The sequence below is a fragment of the Pseudophryne corroboree genome, chromosome 1, assembly GCF_028390025.1.
Source record: "Pseudophryne corroboree isolate aPseCor3 chromosome 1, aPseCor3.hap2, whole genome shotgun sequence".
NCBI lineage: Eukaryota > Metazoa > Chordata > Amphibia > Anura > Myobatrachidae > Pseudophryne > Pseudophryne corroboree.
In genome coordinates, this window is record NC_086444.1 from 201,318,720 (window position 1) to 201,342,381 (window position 23,662).

At 43.0% G+C, this 23,662-nt stretch overlaps 1 protein-coding gene across 1 annotated transcript in view; it reads right to left on the reverse strand.

The window, feature by feature from the left end:
• The window catches only part of KIAA0825 (KIAA0825 ortholog), a 712,480-nt gene that overhangs the window by 412,510 nt on the left and 276,308 nt on the right, over positions 1–23,662 (reverse strand). The window contains exon 12 of the mRNA XM_063964012.1: positions 21,357–21,470. Coding sequence (XP_063820082.1) covers positions 21,357–21,470 — 114 coding nt within the window. The remainder of the gene's footprint in view (positions 1–21,356; positions 21,471–23,662) is intronic.

The window sequence follows — 23,662 nt, forward strand, 5'->3', positions numbered from 1 at the left end:
GTGGCCAGGGTGCCACAGTCTCGCCAGCACAAATGGAAGTAGTATGGGTGAATGGCATGCAGAAGGGACTAAATATCAAATGGAAAAAAAATCTTATATTCAATTCTTTAATCTGTGTTATACCTCCTTTCTAATATGCAACCACAACTTTGGATCCAGAGTCTACCCCATGTCATCCTTCCAGCAGCAAGTTGGACATACAGTACTTAAGATACTGAGTGTAAAAGCTAGAAATATGACTCTTGGAAGAAGACTTGCAATGGCAGAAAGCTTTTTCTAAGAGGGATGATTCACAGCTTAATATTGCTGTTATAGAGTCTTCATATTTGCAGATATTGGTAGAAAGAACCAGGAGTGAGGTCGAAACACTCACAAGTTCCGAAAAGTCTGGGAAATGTTCTCTACCCGCAGCCATTTGTTGGCAATGTCATGTGGTAGGACTGCTTGAGTGCCAATAGATACAATTTTTGAAGACAAGGTAGACCATCTCAGAAGTGTCTAAAGAATGTTTTCAAATGTAGTCTAACCTGCCTACTGGACTGTACAAATACAGGTCCCAAAGTTTTGAGGAAAGGCCAGTCGTAGAAAGTGTTTAAAATAGGTAAAGTAGCGGAGACAACAAGTTAATTTCCACTGCCATCACTCTACCTAACCATGGTATATATTACGATTCCCACGTATGGAGGCCTTTTAGTAAGGGTTCAAATAATGGGAGAGAAAGTAACCACCAGGGTATTGTGAATGCCTCATGAGGTGGACCCCAAGAAATCAAATGTTTTGAGCTGCCATTTTAATTTTATCTTTCATTAAAGCACGTTTTTATCATGTTACTGTATTTGAGTGCACTGAATTTCAAGTTATATTGAAATCGCTAAAAATCGGTACAATGCAGCTTACATTTAAAAACTGCGAACTAAAAATTTTCAGAATATACTGTACATTTGCAAGCAATACTTTTCTAAGGGCACTGAAACATTTTTTTTTCTTTTTGACTAATAGGAACATTACAGATTTTATTTTAAAAATCTCACCGCAAAGAGCAAGAAATAAAATTAAGTAGCTGTAAGTGACGTTATGTGTTATGCAACACTTGGCTAAAAAAAAACAAACACATGAAACTTTCCAAATGCATCTGTTTAAAACGAATTAATAAAAGTAATTTATAGATTATGTTACAAATATAGTTTTTTTTCTCTCTTCAAACAGATGGAGAATTATCAAACTGCAATATATACAAATTCCTGGCACTTAAATTAGATGCAGATTGAAATACTCACAGCAAAGTGATTCGCTCTAAGGGGAGAAATTACATGCTGTAGGAAAAACCTTGGCCACCGAGCGACCACTGATAGCTGTATAGAGTTGGTTCTAAGTTGGACATATGGAGAGGCATATGCTAGCTCATTCTCATAACTAACACAGCTCTGTGTGAGCAAGATGAGCCTCATAATGGAAGAAGAAATATCTCATGAAACAGAACGTGCTCATAATTTTTTACTAAAGCAAGCATTAACTAGGGATAGAAAAAGCATTTTCATATTCCCAGAAATGTATAACTGATGTACGAAGAAAAAAAAGAACAGCATCTGTAGGGAGCACAGTGGCATAGTGGATTGCATTACTACAGTACCTCACATCTCTAAAGTCATGAGTTCAATTCCCAGTCATGACCCATCTACCGTAGGTGGAGTTGGTATGTTCTCCTCGTGCTGTTTGAGTTTCATCTGGGTGCACTGGTTTCCTCTCACATTCCATAAACATACTGGTAGGTTATTGGATTCCAACCCAAAAATAACACTAGCGTAAATGTGTTTGCTTGTATGTTAAGGGATTTAGGGGCTAACTCCGAGTCGGAAGACCTCTGTTCGCAGACACAAATGGCAATTTTTTTCATACGCGCATGTGTAGAAACAAATGTACACATTTTTGTGTATGTCTGTCCTATTCAGTGTTGTACGGAACTTGGCCGGATCTGTCTTTCTATGAAAATTATCATTTTGTGGTGGAAACAATGCAAGCACATAATACCACTATGTCTTCTGCAGCTAGCATGGGACTGGTGCAAGTGCCTATACTAATTACTGTATGTCAGTAGTTAGCATACAATCAATGTATATCTGCATTAACCCTACGGATTCTTACATTAGTATAAGGAAGTAGTGAGGCTTCCGTGCTGCACGCAACTACAGTCATTATGCTTGCAACTCAGAATCAGCCATTTAGGGTGGTATTCAATTATTTTCACCCCCTTCCACATCCGTTCTATTTCTGCTGACGTGCGTGGTATAATCATTTCAGCTCAATACCCCCGGGGTAGCGAGGGCACCCTATCCTTTACAGAGCTAAACCTGATTACTATGGGGGCAATATGTGCAAAAACGGGGATCACTTTAGAAAGGAGATTGGGTGTGATATATCATTTGAATACTGCTCTTAGGGGTATATGCAATTGCGGTTGAATTCCCGAAATTGTCGAAAAATGGGACTTTTTCGCCAAAAAAAAAAATCGACAATGCAATTCAGTACTTTCCGTCAAAAAAACGGACTTTCAAAATTCGACTTTTTGAAATTCGACATTTGTCAAATTCGACTTTTCTGCAATGGTACAAATGCGGCAATTCGACAAAAGTATATTCAATTGAAGTTTGGAAATTCGACAACAGTGCTTTTAGACAGTAAATTCGGCATTTTCAATCCGCCACACTTTGGTGGGTGAATCTAATAAAAAAAAATTGAAACATGTTTTTTTTTGGAGTTTTTTTTATTGGTAATAGCATATCTATTTATATTAGAAGGGATTAGGTACTTGGTTTGTGTTTTTGGGAGGCACAAGTATTATTTATATATTTTTAAAAATATATATTTTTTTTTTATTTTTTTTTAGATGGAATGGTAAAATCCCGGTAAAAAATGGCGTGGGGTCCCCCCTCCAAAGCATAACCAGCCTCGGGCTCTTCGAGCTGGTCCTGGTTCTAAAAATCCGGGGGGAAAATGGACAGGGGATCCCCCGTATTTTTAAAACCAGCACCGGGCTCTGCGCCTGGTGCTGATGCAAAAAATACGGGGGACAAAAAGAGTAGGGGTCCCCCGTATTTTTTGCACCAGCATCGGGCTCCACTAGCTGGACAGATAATGCCACAGCCGGGGTCACTTTTATACAGTGCCCTGCGGCCGTGGCATTAAATATCCAACTAGTCACCCCTGGCCGGGGTACCCTGGGGGAGTGGGGACCCCTTCAATCAAGGGGTGTCCCCCCCAGCCACCCAAGGGCGAGGGGTGAAGCCCGAGGCTGTCCCCCCCATCCAAGGGCTGCGGATGGGAGGCTGATAGCCTTGAGAAAATGTAAAGAATATTGTTTTTTCCTGTAGTACTACAAGTCCCAGCAAGCCTCCCCCGCAAGCTGGTACTTGGAGAACCACAAGTACCAGCATGCGGGAGAAAAACGGGCCCGCTGGTACCTGTAGTACTACTGGAAAAAAGTACCTAAATAAAAACAGGAGACACACACCTTGAGAGTAAAACTTTATTGCACACCTGCCGACACACACATACTTACCTATGTTGACACGAAGCAGTCGGTCCTCTTCTCCAAGTAGAATCCACGGGTACCTGAAAATAAAAGATAATTATACTCACCTAATCCAGGGTCCAGATTATAATCCACGTACTTGGCAAAACAACAAACCGAACACCCGCACCAAACGTACTGAAAGGGGTCCCATGTTTACACATGAGACCCCTTTCACCGAATGCCGGGACACCACGTGACTGCTGTCACCGAGGTCCCTTCTGCCAATCAGCGAGCGCAACGTCCTGGCATTCTGCTGATTGGCTGCATGTCTGAGCTGTCAGACAGCGCCTCGCAAAGCCTCTCCATTATACTCAATGGTGGGAACTTTGCGTCAGCGGTGAGGTCACCCGCGGTCAGTGGCTGACCGCGGGTAACCCCACCGCTACCCGCAAAGTTCCCACCATTGAAAGTAATGGAGAGGCTTTGCGAGGCGCTGTCTGAGGTCACACGCGCATACAGCCAATCAGGTGAGTGCAACGAAGTAGCGCTTCCTGATTGGCTGAAGGGACCTCGGTGACAGGAGTCACGTGGTGTCCCGGCATTCGGGGAAAGGGGTCTCGTGTAAACATGGGACCCCTTTCAGTCCGCAGGATCGGCTGTTCGTTTTCTTTTTTTGCCAAGTACGAGGATTTATATCTGGACACTGGATTGAGGTGAGTATAATTTGATTCACAGGTACCCCGGATTGTCGGATCAGGAGACGTGGCAGTCGGCGGGTCAACATAGGTAAGTATGTGTGTGTCGGCAGGTGTGCAATAAAGTTTTACTCTCAAGGTGTGTGTCTCCTGTTTTTATTTGGGTATTTTTTTTCCAGTACTACTACAGGTACCAGCGGGCCCGTTTTTCTCCCGCATGCTGGTACTTGTGGTTCTCCAAGTACCAGCTTGCGGGGGAGGCTTGCTGGGACTTGTAGTACTACAGGAAAAAACAATATTCTTTACATTTTCTCAAGGCTATCAGCCTCCCATCCGCAGCCCTTGGATGGGGGGGGACAGCCTCGGGCTTCACCCCTGGCCCTTTGGTGGCTGGGGGGGACCCCTTGATTGAAGGGGTCCCCACTCCCCCAGGGTACCCCGGCCAGGGGTGACTAGTTGGATATTTAATGCCACGGCCGCAGGGCACTGTATAAAAGTGACCCCCGGCTGTGGCATTATCTGTCCAGCTAGTGGAGCCCGATGCTGGTGTAAAAAATACGGGGGACCCCTACTCTTTTGTCCCCCGTATTTTTTGCACCTGCACCAGGCGCAGAGCCCGGTGCTGGTTTTAAAAATACGGGGGATCCCCTGTCCATTTTTGCCCCGGATTTTTAGAACCAGGACCAGCTTGAAGAGCCCGAGGCTGGTTATGTTTTGGAGGGGGGACCCCACGCCATTTTTTCCCGTGTTTTTTCCCGTTTTTACCCGTTTTTAAAAAAACGGAACAAATCCGTCAAATCGGCCGTTTTTCGGAAGCGGGACTGTCGAATCCGTTTTTTTATTGCATATGGTCAATTTCGGCACCCACTTGCCGAAATTAGACTGTCGAATTGTGTCAAATTGAAAAACGGACGATAATTTGCAGCGATTCGCCGCTAATTGCATATACCCCTTAGACTCTTAACCTTCAAAGGGGCTGCCACTGATATGAATGATATCTTCTGGATGTTGCTGCATAAGTTGGTAGCGCAATATAAATAAACAAAATTAATAATAATGAAAGAACATTTTTGGTGATTTTTAAATTGGTGTTTTAGATACACAGTCATATTGCTGCTCTTGAATAAAAATAGAGGTAGATGTCCCAGTCTATTATAAACATGAGACAGACTACTGTAGCATTATATTCTGCATTGATTGATGTTCCTCCAAAAATTACTGCAAAACAGCATCATATTTACATTACTGATCACTATACAAAACTGAGCCATAGTACTATGTATTCAGCTTGTAAATCATCCAAATCGTCAGTGTTTATGCTAACATGATAAAGCAATGTAATATCTCTGTCATGTTAAAAAATATTTTTAAATAATGATAATTTGTTTACTGTTGTTTGATAGAGGTTTTTCAGATTTGGCAGAATTCCTGCATCACAAATGATTTTATATATGCCAATTCCATCATCTTACAGAGTACATATAGAGATAAAATGCAACCATAACATGATTTAAAGTGCAAACTATTATGAAACTTACAAGCTAGATAATTAACAAACAATTATAAATGTACAGTCATAATAAGAACAAAGTCAGTCTAGGCCGAAACCTGTAACCTAACAGATGGGTCAGCAGCCAGGTTCTTGGCCACTATAAGCATGGGAGATAGGATGATGGCAAAAGTGAGGAAAAGAAGAGAACACTGCTAGTGAGAGCTTACTATCTATAGTGAGGGTGGGAGGGACAGACAACGGTAACACAGGTGGCTTAATATAAGAACTGGAAAGAAAGATATTTTGAGAGCCCAGTTCAATCTTTGCAGATAAGTGGAGTGGAAGTGAGTTGTGTCAAAGTGTGGAGTAGAAAGAGGCAAAAATCAGGGAGGCCATATAAGAAGAGATACAATAATTTAGTCCAGTCAAGAGATAATCAATGAGTGGATAAGGGTCTTCTTTGCCTTCAGGGTAAGATATGGTCTAACCATGGAGATAATATAAAGGTGGAAGTGACAAGAATGGGAGGGCATAAACGTGGGGTTTGAAAGAAAGGTCGCAGTCAATGACAACAACAAGACAGGGGGCTTGTGGGGCAGAAGAGATGATTATTTTACCAATGGAAAGTAAAAAGGATGAATGAAAGGTGATTCAGTAGGGTGGGAAGATGATCAGTTCAGTCTTAGACATTTTGGGGGTGACTGAAATGTTTTTGTGCGCCCATTGTTTTTTGTGCTCTTTACACCCAAAAGCACCAAATTTAGCCACACAAAGCAGCTAAACCCATCTAAAGTATTGGGTGTGTCAAGAAAAATGTACAAAAAGCTGTAATTTCTGTACATTTCTACTACGTCCCAGGAGAGTACGAGGAGAAATAATGGACACCAGTGGTATGCATGCCCGATTGGAGCAACAATTTATCTGTTACGTTAGGTGCAGTGTGCTGCAGACAATTAATCCCCCCCCCCCCCCCCGCTGTGTTTCAGAAAGCACTGAGACATCAAGGAGCAAATGCCAAAAAGTGGGTCAAGGAGGGAATGAGAAGAATGAAAGGTACAAAGGTGGCTGTAGGAAATCTGCTCAAGGAGCTTGGAGGCAAAGGAGAGGAGATATGTTGTTAGAGGGTTAGGGTTAACAGTGTTTTTTAACTACTGGGATAAAATGGGCTTGCTTGTTTGTGTAGGGGAGTGTACCTGATGGGAAACATACAGTAAGTTGAAGAAGTGGACAAGAGATGTGAAAAAATTGGAACAGGCAGTGGGAGTGAAGTTTCAGAGGAAGTGGAGAGTATCAAGGTGGGACTTTGCAGAGACCGCAAAGAAGAAAGTCAGGGTGGACAAGTTGGAGTGGGAGGAAAAGAGGGGATGGAAGAGTGTGGGGTTATGGAAGGCAATGTCCTGATGAATGGATTCAATATTGAATATGAGGTGGATGGCCGAACACTTGGATGGAAAGAGATGAAGAGAGATAAGGAGAGGGCTGCTATTGTAGAGGGAAACAGCATAGTAAGTCATAAGCATAGTCATAATCACAGTCTAGTAAGGAGGATAAAAGAATCATGGTCAGTCGCCACAATGTTTTGTTTGGTAATGGTAGACTTGGGAGGGGGGAGTGGATAAGGGATAGGGGACATTTTAAAGAAAGAAGATGGAGGTTAGAGAGAATGAGTGAGATCAGAGATAGTGAGTAAAGACCAGAACAAGGGAGTGCCCCTCAAGTGGGAGCATGAGGAGGTCCATTTAGAGAGACTAAAAGGTTATATGAGGGACAGAAATTTAGAGCGGAAGGAATTAGGGGAACATTGAGGTCACCCAAGATCAGTGAGGGAAGGTTGAAAAGAATGGGAGCCAGGTGGCAAAGATTCAGTGGCGGCTAAAAGGTTCAGTGAGTTGGAAATGGTCATGGTTAGGGCCATTCAGTTGCAGATAGACCTGGCACCCCAGAGGAAGCAGAAGAGATGGATAGAAACGAGGGTCGGGAAGTGGATGGAATTTTCAGCTGCATGGCTGTGAGCTAGAAATGAGGCACATCAATAGGGAAAGGTTAGGATAGGGCTCTGAAGAAGGAGAAGAAATTGCAAGTGGAGGACTACTAGGGAGTTCAGCGAGGTGTGAGAAGTACAGTAGTATAGAGAGGAGATGTATGTTGGGGGGGAGCAGGATCAGGGTAGCAGCAAAGAGATATGGTTAACAGTGATGTGGAAAAGAATGGAAGAAAGAGTAGCATAGGGTAGGAGTGGAGACAGAGAAGAGGAGATAGGAGCAACACAAGGGAGTGGAAATATAAGGAAAAAAAAGAAGTAGGGTCTCAAAGATATACATAAGAAGACATGGTGTGGATGAGGAGAAGTTATAGACAACTGCATCATGGGGGCAGACAGAGCCGGCCCTAACCAATATGATGCCCTAGGCAAGATTTTGACTGGTGCCCCCTAGCACCACCGCTGTTCCGCCTCTGACCCTGCACCCCTTTCCCAGCACCATCACCCCTCACCCATAGCAGTCCTTATTTTGGTGTTGCTAAGCCCTATTTTTTTTTAAATAGAAACAGTGCGCACATTTGGCGCACAGCCCAAAAGGGGATGTGTTTTTGTTGGGAAGAGGCATGGCCACACAATAGTACCCCCAATTCAAATTACTCCACACAGTAGTGCAACTTTATTCACATTTTATCATGCAATAGTGTCCATTATTCACATTACATCACACAGTAGTACCACTTTACCTCATATATGTTACTCCTCACAGTAGTGCCCCTTATTCACATTGCATCACACCGAGTTGACCCTTATTCACATTACACCATACCATATTACTCTTTATTCACATTAGACCACACAGTAGTGCCCTTTCTATACATAACACCACACAGTAGAGTACCGTATACACATAATGCCACACCTTAGTAATGCATTTATACACATAATACCACACAGTAATGCCCCTTACACATATGACACACATTACTGATGTCCTTATAAACATAATGCACCTTGCACATTATGCCCTTTATTAATGCCCTTTTACACATCATGTCCCTTACACATATGCCACACATTATTAATGCCCTTATACACATAATGACACACGTAGTGCCCCTTACACATACTGTATGGCGCACATTATTAATGCCCTTATGCACATAATGACACACATAATGCCCCTTACACATACTGTATCTGTACATTATTAATGCCCTTATACACATGATGACACACACAGTGCCCTACACACATTTGCTGCACATTATTAATGCATTTAAACACATGACACGCTTAATGCCGCTTACACATATGCCAAACACTACTGCACAACCAACCACCCGCACACTGCCCTCACACGGCTGCTATCACTGTGACCTCTGCCTCTGCTTGGATACAGATGTGTCCTCATACATCTTGCCTCAATACGCCATGCAGCAGGAGATGCTTGGCGTGAGTCAGCTGGCAGCTCTGCTTATGTCGGGCGCCTTTTTTTACGAAAATGCATTTTATTTGTATTACTGTGTGGCTAGAATGTACAAGCAGCTTCTGCTAATTAAAAAACTATATGCAGCATGTCTATATTCTGTGTGCAACTGTGGCTATATCTGCATACAAAATGCTACACACAGAATATAGGCATGCCGCATATCATTTTAATCAGCAGAAGCTGCTGGTGCCCCTAGGCAATGGCATACCAAATGCCCTAGACAATTGCCTAGTTTGCCTATGCCTAGGGCCGGCTCTGGGGGCAGAGAAGTGGTGAAACAAAAGCATGACAGGAACAGTAAGAAATGGGTGAAGCAGAGAAGCGATGGGTTAAAGTGAGAGAGGTAAAGAAATGCAATAGTATATCAAGGGTAAACAGACAATGGTAAATTATCGATATGGCAAATACTGGAGCTAATGCAATGAGGACAGTTATAGATGATCATTGCAGTTATTTGGAGTTGAATCTCATAGCAATGTTGGGGAAATTGGTCAATAAAAGATCTAACTGCACCCCACATGTAACAAGCTTTAGAATTGTTTAAATGCATCACTCATATGCATTCATTGTTTTCTATCAAATATAATGTGTTTATATGTGAATAATAAATATGTGGCAATATGCACCAATCCACCCAAAAATTTTTATTAAAGAGCAAAAGAGCTAAGGATACAATAGTTGCATACATATATATATATATATATATATATATATATATGTGTGTAGAAATAATAGGCACTCCAAAATAAATAAAAATAACCACGGTGCCCTCCTCAAATGGAATACATGCACAAAGGTCCCCTGGATGGGAATGTAGCAATCCCCCCAATAGCAAACAGGAACCAGGCGGCATTCGTTGGATTTGATGAATAAAGGTTATGTATTAAAGATGGCAAAAAGCATGATGAACAACCGACGTTTCAACGCCACGCAGGGCGTTTTCTCAAGGTGACATGCTGTGTATATATATATATACACAAGCAGAAAGTTCAGCACTCACCATAGCAAGCTCACCTATCCTCACAACATCAATAGATATAGACGTTATTGTAAGAATTTACCGTTGATAACGTGATTTCTCTTATGTCCACAGGTATCCACAGGATAACATTGGGATATGGTTGAGCGACAGCGGAAATGGCACCAACACGGTCACGAGCTTTCTGGCCTCCCAGGATGCATCGGGGCCTCACCATATAGTCCCGCCCACTGACTCAGTCAAATCAGTTCTATCCACAGTGATTTAGGCAGGAGCATCAGGTAGAAACCTATTTAGGCGATAAGAATACACATGCACACCCTTCCATACAAGAGGGAAGAGGTTTAGTGATTGTCAAGATCCTCAAATCAGGTGTGTCAGGGTCGGATCCCTGTGGATACCTGTGGACATAAGAGAAATCACGTTATCAACGGTAAGTTCTTACCATAACGTCTATTTCTCTGGCTGGGTCCACAGGATTATCCTCAGGATAACATTGGGATTCCCAAAGCCAATTTTAGTGGTGGGGACGCTCCTGATTACACAGGAGGACCTTTCGCCCGAAGTTTGCGTCATGAGAGGCGAAAGTATCCAAGGCATAATGTCTAACAAATGTGTTTATGAAAGACCATGTGGCTGCCTTACATATCTGGTCTGCTGAAGCACCCTGTTGTGCTGCCCATGAAGGACCTACCTTACGTGTAGAGTGTGCAGAGACATTAGCCGGAGTAGGGAGATCTGCATGAGAATAAGCTTCTGATATTACCATTCGGAGCCATCTCGCCAGCGTCTGTTTACTAGCAGGCCATCCTCTTCTATGAAATCCGTAGAGGATGAAGAGAGAATCTGTTTTCCTGATGGCACTAGTACGATCTATGTAGATTCTTAAAGCTCGGACTACGTCCAGCGACGCTTCTCCCGCAGAAAATCCCGATACCTGAAAAGCTGAGACTACAATCTCTTCATTCAGGTGAAACTCTGAAACCACCTTCGGAAGATAACCAGATCTTGTTCTGAGAACTGCTCTGTCTGGAAAAAAACTTAGGAAAGGAGACTTACACGATAACGCTCCTAAATCTGACACTCTTCTGGCTGACGCCACTGCCAGTAGAAAAAGTACTTTAACCGTTTACCATTTAAGATCTGCTCTCTTAAGCGGTTCAAACGGAGGACCCTGGAGGAATTTAAGAACTAAATTCAAATCCCAGGGAGCTGCAGGAGGAACAAATGGAGGTTGAATATGTACAACTCCCTGAAAGAAAGTACGTACATCCTGTAAATCAGCAATCTTTCGCTGAAACCATACAGTTAATGCTGATACTTGAACTCTCAAGGAAGCAACTTTCAAACCTTTATCCAATCCTGCTTGAAGGAAATCCAAAATCCTGGATACTTTAAAAGATCTTAGATTAAAACTTTTTCCAGTACACCAATGAATATAGACTTGCCATATTCTATGATACACACGAGTTGAAGAAGGCTTTCTTGCTCTAAGCATAGTTTGGATTACTTGTTTCGAAAATCCCCTAGCTTTTAAGATAGAGGTTTCAACAGCCACGCCGCCAAAGACAGGCGATCCAGATGCCTGTGACAACAAGGACCCTGTATTAGCAGATCTGGACGTTGAGGGAGCAGTATCGGTGCTTCCACGGACATCCTCAATAGATCTGTGTACCAATGCCTTCTTGGCCAAGCTGGAGCTATTAGAATTATGGCTCCCTTTGCTTGCTTTATTTTTCTCACTACTCTGAGTAACAGAGATATTGGAGGGAACAGATATGCCAGATGATATTTCCATTCTACTAGTGCGTCTACAAGGACCGCTCCGGGATCCTTTGTTCTCGATCCGTACTTCGGAACTTTGTTGTTTAGATGAGACGCCATGAGGTCTATCTCTGGTAGACCCCATCTGTTCACTATTACCTGAAACACTTCTGGGTGTAGTGCCCATTCGGTTTCCTGAATGGTGTGTCGACTGAGAAAATCCGCTTCCCAGTTCAGTACACCTGGGACAAACACTGCTGACAATGCTGGAAGATGGAGTTCTGCCCATCTTAAAATGGGAGTTACTTCCTCCATTAATCTTTTGCTGTGAGTTCCTCCTTGATGATTGAGGTACGCTACTGCTGTCGCATTGTCTGAGCGAATCTGGACCGGTCTTCCTTGCAGACTGTCCTTTGCCTGAACTAGAGCCAAGTAAATGGCCCCTATTTCCAACAGATTTATTGGCAGGCGACTTTCCCTTGCGGTCCATTTTCCCTGGAACCAAAGGCTTCCGAGTACCGCACCCCAGTCTTGCAGGCTGGCATCTGTTGTCAGGACTTGCCATTCTTTTATCCAAAAGGGTCTCCCCTTGCTTAAATGGTCTGTCTGTATCTTTTTCTCTGGTAAGAGAACTTTCTGTAGGTCTGAATCCAATATGACCCCCAAATGAACCATCCGCTGTGACGGTTTCAGAGACGACTTTTCCCAATTTATGAGACACCCGTGTCTCTGTAAACAAACTATTGTCTGTTGAAGATGGCTCAACAGTAAATCTTGCGAATGTGCTAAGATTAACAGGTTGTCGAGGTATGGGAATATTCTTATCCCCTGTTTGCGCAGACAAGCTGCCATAACCACCATAATTTTGGTAAACATCCTGGGTGCTGTTGCTAGCCTGAAGGGCAAGGCTTGGAACTAAAAATGTTCCTGGAGGATGGCAAACCTGAGGTAACACTGATGACACAGTGCTATAGGCACATGTAGGTAAGCATCCCGTATATCCAGAGATACCATGTAATCTCCCGGTTCCATAGCCAACATTATGGAGCGTAATGTCTCCATGTGGAACTTTGGGATCCAAATGTATTTGTTTAAAATTTTCAGATTGAGAATTGGTCGATATGACCCATTTGGCTTCTGGATCAGAAATAGATTGGAGTAAAACCCCTGTCCCCTTTGTGATGGAGGTACTGGGACAGTCACACCTGACTGCAGTAATTTTTGGAATGCTTCTTGCAGGGCATTGGCATTCAGGCTTGGAAGCTGGCTTTTTGCTAGCCCACTGCTTCCTACCCCTGGTTTTGAACTGGGATTGTATAGGCTCCTCTTTAGCTTTCGCTTTGCTTTGCCAACGAAATGAGCGAAACTTTGAACCCTTAGACTTAGGGTTATAAGTAGCCGGAAATCTGACCTTCTTTGAATAAGCCTCTGATTCTAGGATATCAGATAATGGTTTCCCAAACAATATATTACCAATGAAAGGCAATGCTTCAAATTCTTTCTTGGATGCCGCATCTGCTTTCCAGGTACGTAGCCGAACTGCTCTGCGAGCGGCTTCTGTCAAGGCTGAAGCTTTAGAAGCAACTTTACCCATATCAATTGCTGCTTCTTCCATGTATTGGGCAGATTGTCTTAAACGGCTTAAATGATACTCATGCTCCCTATTAGGACAAGAGATGTCATTCTCTAGTTCCTCTTTCCATTCGCCCATTGCCTTTGCTACCCAGGCCGAAGCCCTAGCAGGTCTTACCACTGCTCCTACTAGAGAAAATACATTTTTCAAGAAACTATCTACCCTTCTGTCTGTGACATCATTTAGTGAGGTAGATGACAGTGGTAAAGCAGATTTATGCACAAGTCGCAGAACATGTGCATCTACTTTTGGAGGAACTTCTCTTTTTGAACAATCCGCAGCTGTAAATGGATAATAAGAATTCCATCTTTTTGGAATCTTATATTTCTTACTGGGCATCGCCCAAGACTCATCCATCATTTCTGTCAGCTCATCTGATGCTGGGAATTCAGTTTTAACTGATTTTGTTCGTTTAAACACAGGTGCTTTAGATTTTAACACTGTCTTGGCTGGCTCTTGCAAAGAGAACACAGCCTTCACACCATCAATAAGTTCAGCTACATCCTCTGAACTAAAACTCTGCGACTGATCATCATACGGAGTATTTGAATATACTGTATAATCATCTGTTGTATCATCTTGTGTAGTCTGCCACATAGACGCATCTGTCTTAGTCTTACCTGTCTCTTGGTTGCTTGTAGAGGCTACTGGAACCAAGCCGTAGGAAGGGAGCTGCATGTATGGGTTAATAGTGTAACCTAACCCTTGAGGTGGTGCTACCGGAGTTAACCTGTCCGCTATTGAGGATAAAGTCTTTGCAAACATATTCCATGGTGGCTCTGTTGGTGGTTGAACCAACTCCTGTTTTTTACTTTGCTGAAAAGCAAAACAGTTCGCACACAACCCCTCATAAGTGACCAATTGGTCCATACCAATTAACCCTGTCTTACAAGATAAGCATGTTAGGGATGTAGGAGTGCTTGATAAATTCTCCTCGTCACTTTTGCCGCTCACAGACATGGTAATAATCTGTTAATGACTACACAATTTGTGACTGAAAATCACCTATATATGAGTATATATAAGTGAAATCAATCTGACCACAGCCGTGCACCTGAATTGAGGGTCAGAACAGGACTGACGTTACATAGAAAAGTCAGCACACATACTAGCAGTCAGTCACATGTTAAGGCATTAGACATTGTCATATGAGAATACAACCCCCATAACAACTTACAAGTAAGTAGGAAAATTGTACTTCTGTTTTTAACTGGTTCTTTTTTTAACATAACATGCAGAACACACAGTAATACACAGATCTCATATGCAATATGTACTAAAAATTAACAATTCATACTAACAAGTAGAGAGAATTTTTAGTACTGTATACCCTTCCTCTGTAGAGCGGGATACAGGGAGACTCACCACACTTCCATATCCAAGCAAATGCGCTCGTAAGACGCTGAGTGGATTCAGACGCCACTGATGTACACTACCGCTCCTGATAACTGATAATGGACACAGTCGCTCACTGACGGACACGGACGCTCAGCGACTTCCCAGTGTATGCAGACGCTAAGGCTTGCGACTCGGTCTAGGCGGGATCTCTAGTGTACACAACCCCAGCGTCTAAGCTGCGACCGAGTAACCTCGTGGTAGCGTCTGAGACGGAAGTGAGGTCATTTACTTCATGGACGGGAGACTCGCGGAAACTGGTCATGAACTCGGAGGAGGGGCGGCCAGGAGAGCGTCTGAATCCCCCTGTTGACTTAAACCCTAAGGATCGCGGCCTCTACCTAGTCCTGGCGCCTATGATCCCTAGAGCATAGCGCTGTTGCACTTGAGATGTTTGGCGCATCAACACACTGTTTGTAGTCTCCACCAATACAGTGTAGCTGTGTCCGGACCCCCCTAGTAAGAGGAAATCCATAGACTCACCTTCCCCCCATGCTCCGGCCACAGCCTGGTTAGGCCTGCTGGACCTGCTAGAACATCCGACACAGACGCCCGTCGAGACAGCACTGTACCGCGAAGGTAAGCGTTGTTGCGACCCACTGGGGAGTTGTTGGAGCGACTCTTTCCATTATGCGTTTAAGACGCTGTTAAGAAAAGTCGCTCAAAAAAAAAACATGGTAAGTCTATAAAAATAAAATAATATAAGCTTCAGGCTGCTTTATCTATAGCAGCCCTGTGACCATGCGGCATCCTGCTGCACCAATCAAAAAACGGATTTGACTGAGTCAGTGGGAGGGACTATATGGTGAGGCCCCGATGCATCCTGGGAGGCCAGAAAGCTTGTGACCGTGTAGGTGCCATTTCCGCTGTCGCTCAACCATATCCCAATGTTATCCTGTGGACCCAGCCAGAGAAAAAAAAAATAAAAAATATATATATATATATATATATATATATATACACACACACACACACACACACACACATACAGTGCATCCACAAAGTATTCAAAGACACTTCACTTTTTCCACATTTTGTTATGTTACAGCCCTATTCCAAAATGTTATAAATTCAATTTTTTCCTCAAAATTCTACACACAATACCTCATAATGACAATGTGAAAAAAGTTTTTTTTACATTTATGCAAATTTATTAAAAATATAAAACTAAGAAATCACATGTACATCAGTATTCACAGCCTTTGTTCAATACTTTGTTGATGCACCTTTGGCAGCAATTGCAGCCTCAAGACTTTTTGAATATGATGCCACAAGCTTGGCACACCTTCCATTGGGCAGTTTTGCCCATTCCTCTTTGCAGCACCTCTCAAGCTCCATCAGGTTGGATGGAAAGTGTCGGTGCACAGCCATTTTCAGATCTCTCCAGAAATGTTCAATCAGATTCAAGTCTGGGCTGTGGCTGGGCCACTCACGGACATTCACAGAGTTGTCCTAAAGCCACTCCTTTGATATCTTGGCTGTGTGTTTAGGGTCGTTCTGCTGAAAGATGAACCGTCGCCCCAGTCTGAAGTCAAGAGCGCTCTGGAGCACGTTTTCATCCAGGATGTCTCTGTACATTGCTGCATTCATCTTTCCCTCTATCCTGACTAGTCTCCCAGTTCCTGATGCTGAAAAACATCCCCACAGCATGAAGCTGCCACCACCATGCTTCACTGTAGGGATGGTATTGGCCTGGTGATGAGCGGTGCCTGGTTTCCTCCAAACATGATGCCTGGCATTCATGCCAAAGAGTTCAATATTTGTCTCATTAGACGAGATAATTTTATTTCTCATGGTCTGGGAGTCCTTCAGGTGCATTTTGGCAAACTCCAGGCAGGCTACAATGTGCTTTTTACTAAGGAGTGGCTTCCGTCTGGCCACTCTACCATACAGGCCTGATTGGTGGATTGCTGCAGAGATGGTTGTCCTTCTGGATGGTTCTTCTCTGTCCACAGAGGAATGCTGTAGCTCTGACAGAGTGACCATCGGGTTCTTGGTCACTTCCCTGACTACGGCCCTTCTCCCTCGGTCGCTCAGTTTAGACGGCCAGCTAGCTCTAGGAAGAGTCCTGGTGGTTCCGAACTTCTTCCATTCACGGATGATGGAGGCCACTGTGCTCATTGGGACATTCAAAGAAGCAGATATTTTTCTGTACCCTTCTCCAGCTTTGTGCCTCAAGACAATCCTGTCTCGGAGATCTACAGACAATTCCTTTGACTTCCTGCTTGGTTTGTGCTCAGACATGCACTGTCAAGTGTGGGACCATATATAGACAGGTGTGTGTCTTTCCAAATCATGTCCAATCAACTGAATTTACCACAGGTGGACTCCAATTAAGCTGTAGGGACATCTCAAGGCTGATCAGTGGAAACAGGATGCAGCTGAGCTCAATTTTGAGCTTCATGGTAAAGGCTGTGAATACTTATGTACATGTTATTTCTTACTTTTTTAGTTTTAATAAATTAGCAAAATCTAAAAAAAAAAAATCACGTCATTATGGGGTATTGTGTGTAGAATTTTGAAGGAAAAAATTGATTTATTCCATTTTGGAATAAGGCTGTAACATAACAAAATGTGGAAAAAGTGAAGCACTGTGAATACTTTCCAGATGCACTATATACTATCAAAGTCAAAAATATTACACACACACACACACACACACACACACACACACACACACAGTACTCCAAACAGAGTGGCCTCTGTTCGTGTGCGTTACCGTCGTGCGTGCACATACACGCAGCGTGCACAGGATATACGGTAGCATAGGCATTCGCACAGAAAAGCCACAAAGACATATTCAACACATAGATTACACATAGACAGAACATGTTTAGCACCAGACATGTATTATATGGTATTTATATAATAGAGTGTAAAACCAGATATATATGTATTATTGGGATGGAACAAGTTAATTATATCATGCTTAGTGTCAAAATGATCAGGAGAATGTGTGAATTAATTTGATAGCTATGGGTAAATTGTAGCACATTGCAACTATTAGTTATGACCAAATGTATGAATATAAAGTCATTCTTATGAGAACAAAGGACATTCTTGAGAAAGCATGCGTGCAGAGAACCAGTGGTTAACCCCTATAACTGCATCTTGAAACTGGACATTGCTTGCATATGAACTGACCAATAACACACAAGGAATGAGAGACACACCCTCTCCTGGACCAATGGAAGGAGACCGAAACCAACAGACTGTTAACTCCCACTGTTTGATATAGGCAGTTTCTAAGAAATAGTTGCTGTTGCTGAGAAGAAAGGATGGAGGAAAGTTCTATGGGACAGGATGACGTATGTTGGCTGTATCGGCTTCTTATGTAACGATAACTCTGTACCACCTACTTAGGCATATTTATGTTATACTGAATGATATACTGTACATATGTTATTTTGTATGCATAACTTTTAATATCAAATACATATATATCTCTGAGCGTTGGACCTCAGTATACCATGTGTGTATGTACTTGCTTTCTCTTAAGGGACATAGTGCTGCGACGTTCAGCGCACTATTATCGTATATGGTAATAAGATACACCTTGCGTCCGCAGTATATATTAACGCTGGTATTTAAATGTTTATTTAAAATAATGGAAATTCACAATATCTATTAGACAGATGCATCCTCATAAATCTAGCCTTGATACCCCACGCAGGGCGAGATGCCTGGCGTGAGTGAGCTGCCAGGTCCCGTGCAGCTCTGCTAATGCTGGGAGTCTTTTTTTTTGCCAAAAATACATCTTAGTCGCAAAACATTACGACTGAGATGTACAAGGAGACTGGCTGATTAATTTGATATGACACCTGTAAATTGGGGATGTAGTTATGTGACCGGCGGAGAGTGGGAAAAGAACCTGTGTCGAGCACAGCTTGTCACCGAGTGTAGCGAGCTCGCAAGGGGCTTCCTTGTGGCCCCACCGGGCATCTAAAATCTTGGATCCCGGCATTGTGTGTGACGGAGTCTGTATACGCAGCAGAACAGAACTTTTATTGGAAAAAAGCTGCAGCTGCAATATTGTATGCAGATTCAGAGACACTTCTAAGATGCATTTTCTGCAAAAAAGAAGCAAAAATGCTAGAGCACTGGTAAAGGAGATATGTTGTCCCAGGTTTCTGACCTATATTATTTAAACCCCCAGGGAAATGTCTGTTTCTGCAAAACAGACTTGGTTAGACTTTGGGCTTTAGTAAAAGGTGATTAAGGGTTCATGGGGGTATGGATGGAAAGAGAGAGGGCACACTCCATCCCTCAGACCCATTTTGGGTCTTCAGCATGAGAGCAGGCTAATTAGTACCTGCACCTGTAAGAGGCTGATATAAAGTATGTCAGGGCTTTACTCAGGGTCTCACTACCTGAAGGTGGGATTTACCGATCATGAGTACTGTGCATATGCCGATGTTTGTGGTAGGGGCATTAGATCCTACCATCTTTTGAGGGAACCTGTTCGTTAGTTAGATCCAAGAAGGGCTTGGATTTATTTTTATGTTTTATATTTTCTGTACTGCACAATAAAACTAGCTACAGTTAGACTGAACGAAAACCCTGGTCTGGTGTACTATTTCCTGGCTGCTGTGTGTTTGGAAGTGCCCATCTACCCCAGGATAGGGCACTCCTACCTTGAGCTCCTTGATAGATAGATAGATAGATAGATAGATAGATAGATAGATAGATAGATAGATAGATAGATAGATAGATAGATAGAGATATATATGAACACCTATGCATTACTGAACTAAAAAATGTTCATGTAACAATTGGAGAGTTTATACTTATCTAAATATGTCCAACATGTACATTTATACTCATCTGCAACAGTTGCCAGGCTTGGAAAGAGGTGCTTAACTAACATACAGATGTAACCATGCTCATCTTTGCTGCGATGCAGCATGCTGCAACCCGGCTTGCTGCATGGCATGCCAGGATGTGACTATTTGCAGCTGGCGATTACTTCCTGCATCCCAGTAAGATGAGCATGGCTATATCTGTACAATCAGTGGTTGTCAACTACGCAGACTTTCTCAAAAATTCACATTGTGGACTGGGTAATGCATGTGATCCATACACAGGGGCAGTCATGCCATGCCACGTTTCAAACTTCTACAAGTCCTATATACTGTATGTACTTTAGAAAGAAGTTATAATACTATATAACAGAGCTGTAATCGAAGGTCCCTGTGATGCTGAACAATGTATTTTGCTTTTATGGTTCAGTTCAGAATATTTAAATATTTGGATCTAGTGGTCTTTTAATGAACAAACAATGCACTATAAGCACCCTACTGAAAAAAACAAAGACTACCTCATTAAGGTTTGCAGAAAATGTAAACTAACAGAAATACCTAAACAGAACATACTGAATTTCAAATACATATCATAATAATAATAATAATAATAATAATAATAATTTTCTTTATATAGCTCTCTTTCTCCAAACAGGACTCAAGGCGCTTTACAGACATCAAGACAATGCGCAAAATACAGAAGATTAATACAGCAATACACAAGCCACACAGTCATAAAAATGAAAACCTAGAACGCATAGAATAAGCATAATGCAGGATTGGTGTAGGAATTTTGGGTAATAACTTCCATGGGTTGAGTATTCCCCCCTCACAAGGTACCAGGTGAGTCAGCCATCTTGGTCGCACTGCGTAGGATTACCCTGGGTGGAATAGTCTACCCATACAAGAGATGACACAAAATGAGGGTGATTTTAGTATCCTTTCGTTCAGAGTAGGGTCCCAATAAAACTATCAGCTCCATGTATTTTTCATCCCATCCACAAGTGTACCAGATGAGGCAGCCATGTTGGGTGCACTACGGAGGTAACACTGTGGGAGGTGAGCCATACAAGGGCTGAATGCATATATGGGAAAACTGACACTTGTGTAGTCGTATGATATAACCTGTATGGAACAATCCATGTGAGGAACATCCTGCCCGCAGAGGAACCATCCGAGGAACCTATCTAAGGTGCACTGCGTAAGATGCTGCTGGCATGGAGTGCAATCAGTGGAGGTACACCTTACAGGAATACCACATGGTAGGGTGGAAGTATGCAGTAAAAATATTATTTAAAAAAAAAAAAAAAAAAGGCACACGGTGAGAACACTTTTGCGGGTAACCAACGAAAGGAGGGAAATTATTCTGGTTTCATAGGAGCAGTATGTGTGGGTGTGAAAAATGTGGGGAGCACACTAAAGTCCAGTGGAAATGTCCCTGCTGGGCCTGGTCCTGGTGCGCTCCTGCTCACCTTTAGCAGGGCAGTACTGATGTTCTCTGCCAGAGGGGTAGTAGGTCTAGGCCTTGTGATCTCATTGCAGAGGTGTGGTGAGTCCACATAATGTTCCTGAGTTTTTTCTTGATATAACAAAGTATTATAAATATAAATACACTTACTTAGGTGAAGAAGGGAACAGATCTGGATTAATAAAAGTTAGCCAGTATAATAAGTCTTCAGGTTCTGGATCTGGAGGGTGTCCATGAAATTCAGGAATCTTAATCTTCATGGCCCTGCAATGCAATGACACTACTTAAAAAATAAATAATAAAGACTATATACAGTATTGTTATTGATCAGAGGGCCTAATTCAGACATAGATGCTTTACACAGCAGCTGATGGGCAAAATATTCTAATTCCTGCAGGAGGCGTCGGAAGGAAAAGATGCTTCCTGCCAACATCCAGATCCGAGTGCTGCATCCGAAAACGCATAATTGGACCATCGATCATGAAGGCGGCAGCATTGGCCATCTGACTGAGCATGGCCGCCTCTTGCCTGCTTGTGAGGCCAGTAAATCTGCATCGGAAGACGCAGACATTGGCCTCGCCACTCTCAGAAAACAAGCCGACATGCTCCTGTATTCTGGAAAGGCAGGCAGCACCGTCCGTGCCCCACCCTTAAATGGCCACAGCACTGTGAGCGATACCTGCACATGCCAAGTACAACATCTGCACATACGCAAATCTATAAATATCGGAGATGTACTGCACATAAACCATCAGGTTATGTACATCTCTGAAACAGGCCCAGGATGTCTGATTCTGAGTTTCACGCATTTTCAAATACAGATGCACTGAATGATTTCCAACAAACTGGCCATGCGTCACGGGACGAATGCACATCGTAAAGTACTTAGTTGCAATCTCAGGACCTGAGTCAGAATTGCACACTGCTGCATTGGCAACTCCGATTTCAGTCGCAGTGGACTTGCAAAAACATGCTTATGACGCAGCCACTGCTTTGTGTACAGAGACTCCCACTACTGGTGCCTAAAATCCACCGCTTAAGCACAAACGATGTAACATCGGGAACACTGGTCGCACCATCTAACTTTTGTGCCACTCTATGGAGTCTCAGAGTGTCAATGCCAACTAAAACACTCGCATTCACAGTGGGCTAACGAAATCCTCACTGCAACCACCATCGCTAATCACCTGACACACGTGCGCAGTGTGGCTGTGACGCAAAAAATCAGTGCACTGCGGTCAACCTCTAAATCAGACCCTCTTGCGACTGAGTGGGTATTACTGGGTGGCAATGGGTGGTAACAGGAACCTTGCATTTAGAATACATTTGATGTGAGCGTGTGCACAGAGCTGCGTCCCATTCTGAGCTAGGTGCATGCAGAAATCCATCTCCTGCACCAAGGATGATGTCCAGTGATGCTGCTGCTCTCACTGTCGGTGGAATGGGGGTATAACAGTCACACAGACTTCCGATCGCGAAAAGAAGGCAGAATTGGAATCGCATTGTCTGCGACTCAGGCCCAAAACAGTGCTAAAACAAAGAATGGGCCAACTTGGGGAAGGTTACCTTAGAAAATGCATCAGCTGTACTTGGATATCAAAATACACCCTAGACCAGTGATGGGGAACCTGTGGCACTCCAGCTGTTGTTGAACTATACATCCCAGCATGCCCTGCTACAGTTTTGTTATTTGGCCATGCTAAAACTGTAGCAGGGCATGCTGGGATGTGTAGTTCAACAACAGCTGGAGTGCCAAAGGTTACCCATCACTGCCCTAGACCAACCGATTGAGTTCCATACCCTATGTATGTTGTCAGTATTGCTAAATGGAAGAATTAACTAGTACATTTAAGACTGTAAGCAGAACAGGAACTAGTGTATAGATACAGTAGCTTCAATAAAGACTGTAAAGTAGTTAGCATCTGAATTTTGTGTCTGGACTCAGTGTAGTATGTATTAACAGTGCCACGCTTATGGTGATCTACTGATCACTAATGTTGTTTCCTTTCATGCTAGTCACACACTGGGGGTAATTCCAAGTTGATCGCAGCAGGAATTTTGTTAGCAGTTGGGCAAAACCATGTGCACTGCAGGGGAGGCAGATATAACATGTGCAGAGAGAGATAGATTTGGGTGGGGTGTGTTCAATCTGCTATCTAAATTGCAGTGTAAAAATAAAGCAGCCAGTATTTACCCTGCACAGAAACAAAATAACCCACCCAAATGTAACTCTCTCTGCAAATGTTATATCTGCCCCCTCTGCAGTGCACATGGTTTTGCCCAACTGCTAAAAAATGTCCTGCTGCGATCAACTTGGAATTACCCCCACTGTAAGGTAATGCGGCACGGGTAGATGAATCGTTCATGAATGTAAACCCTTCAACAGCGCTTCAATAAAAGATAGCAGTTAAAAGAGAGGAACGTTTTCAGGAATTCGATAATATTTCACACTCAGA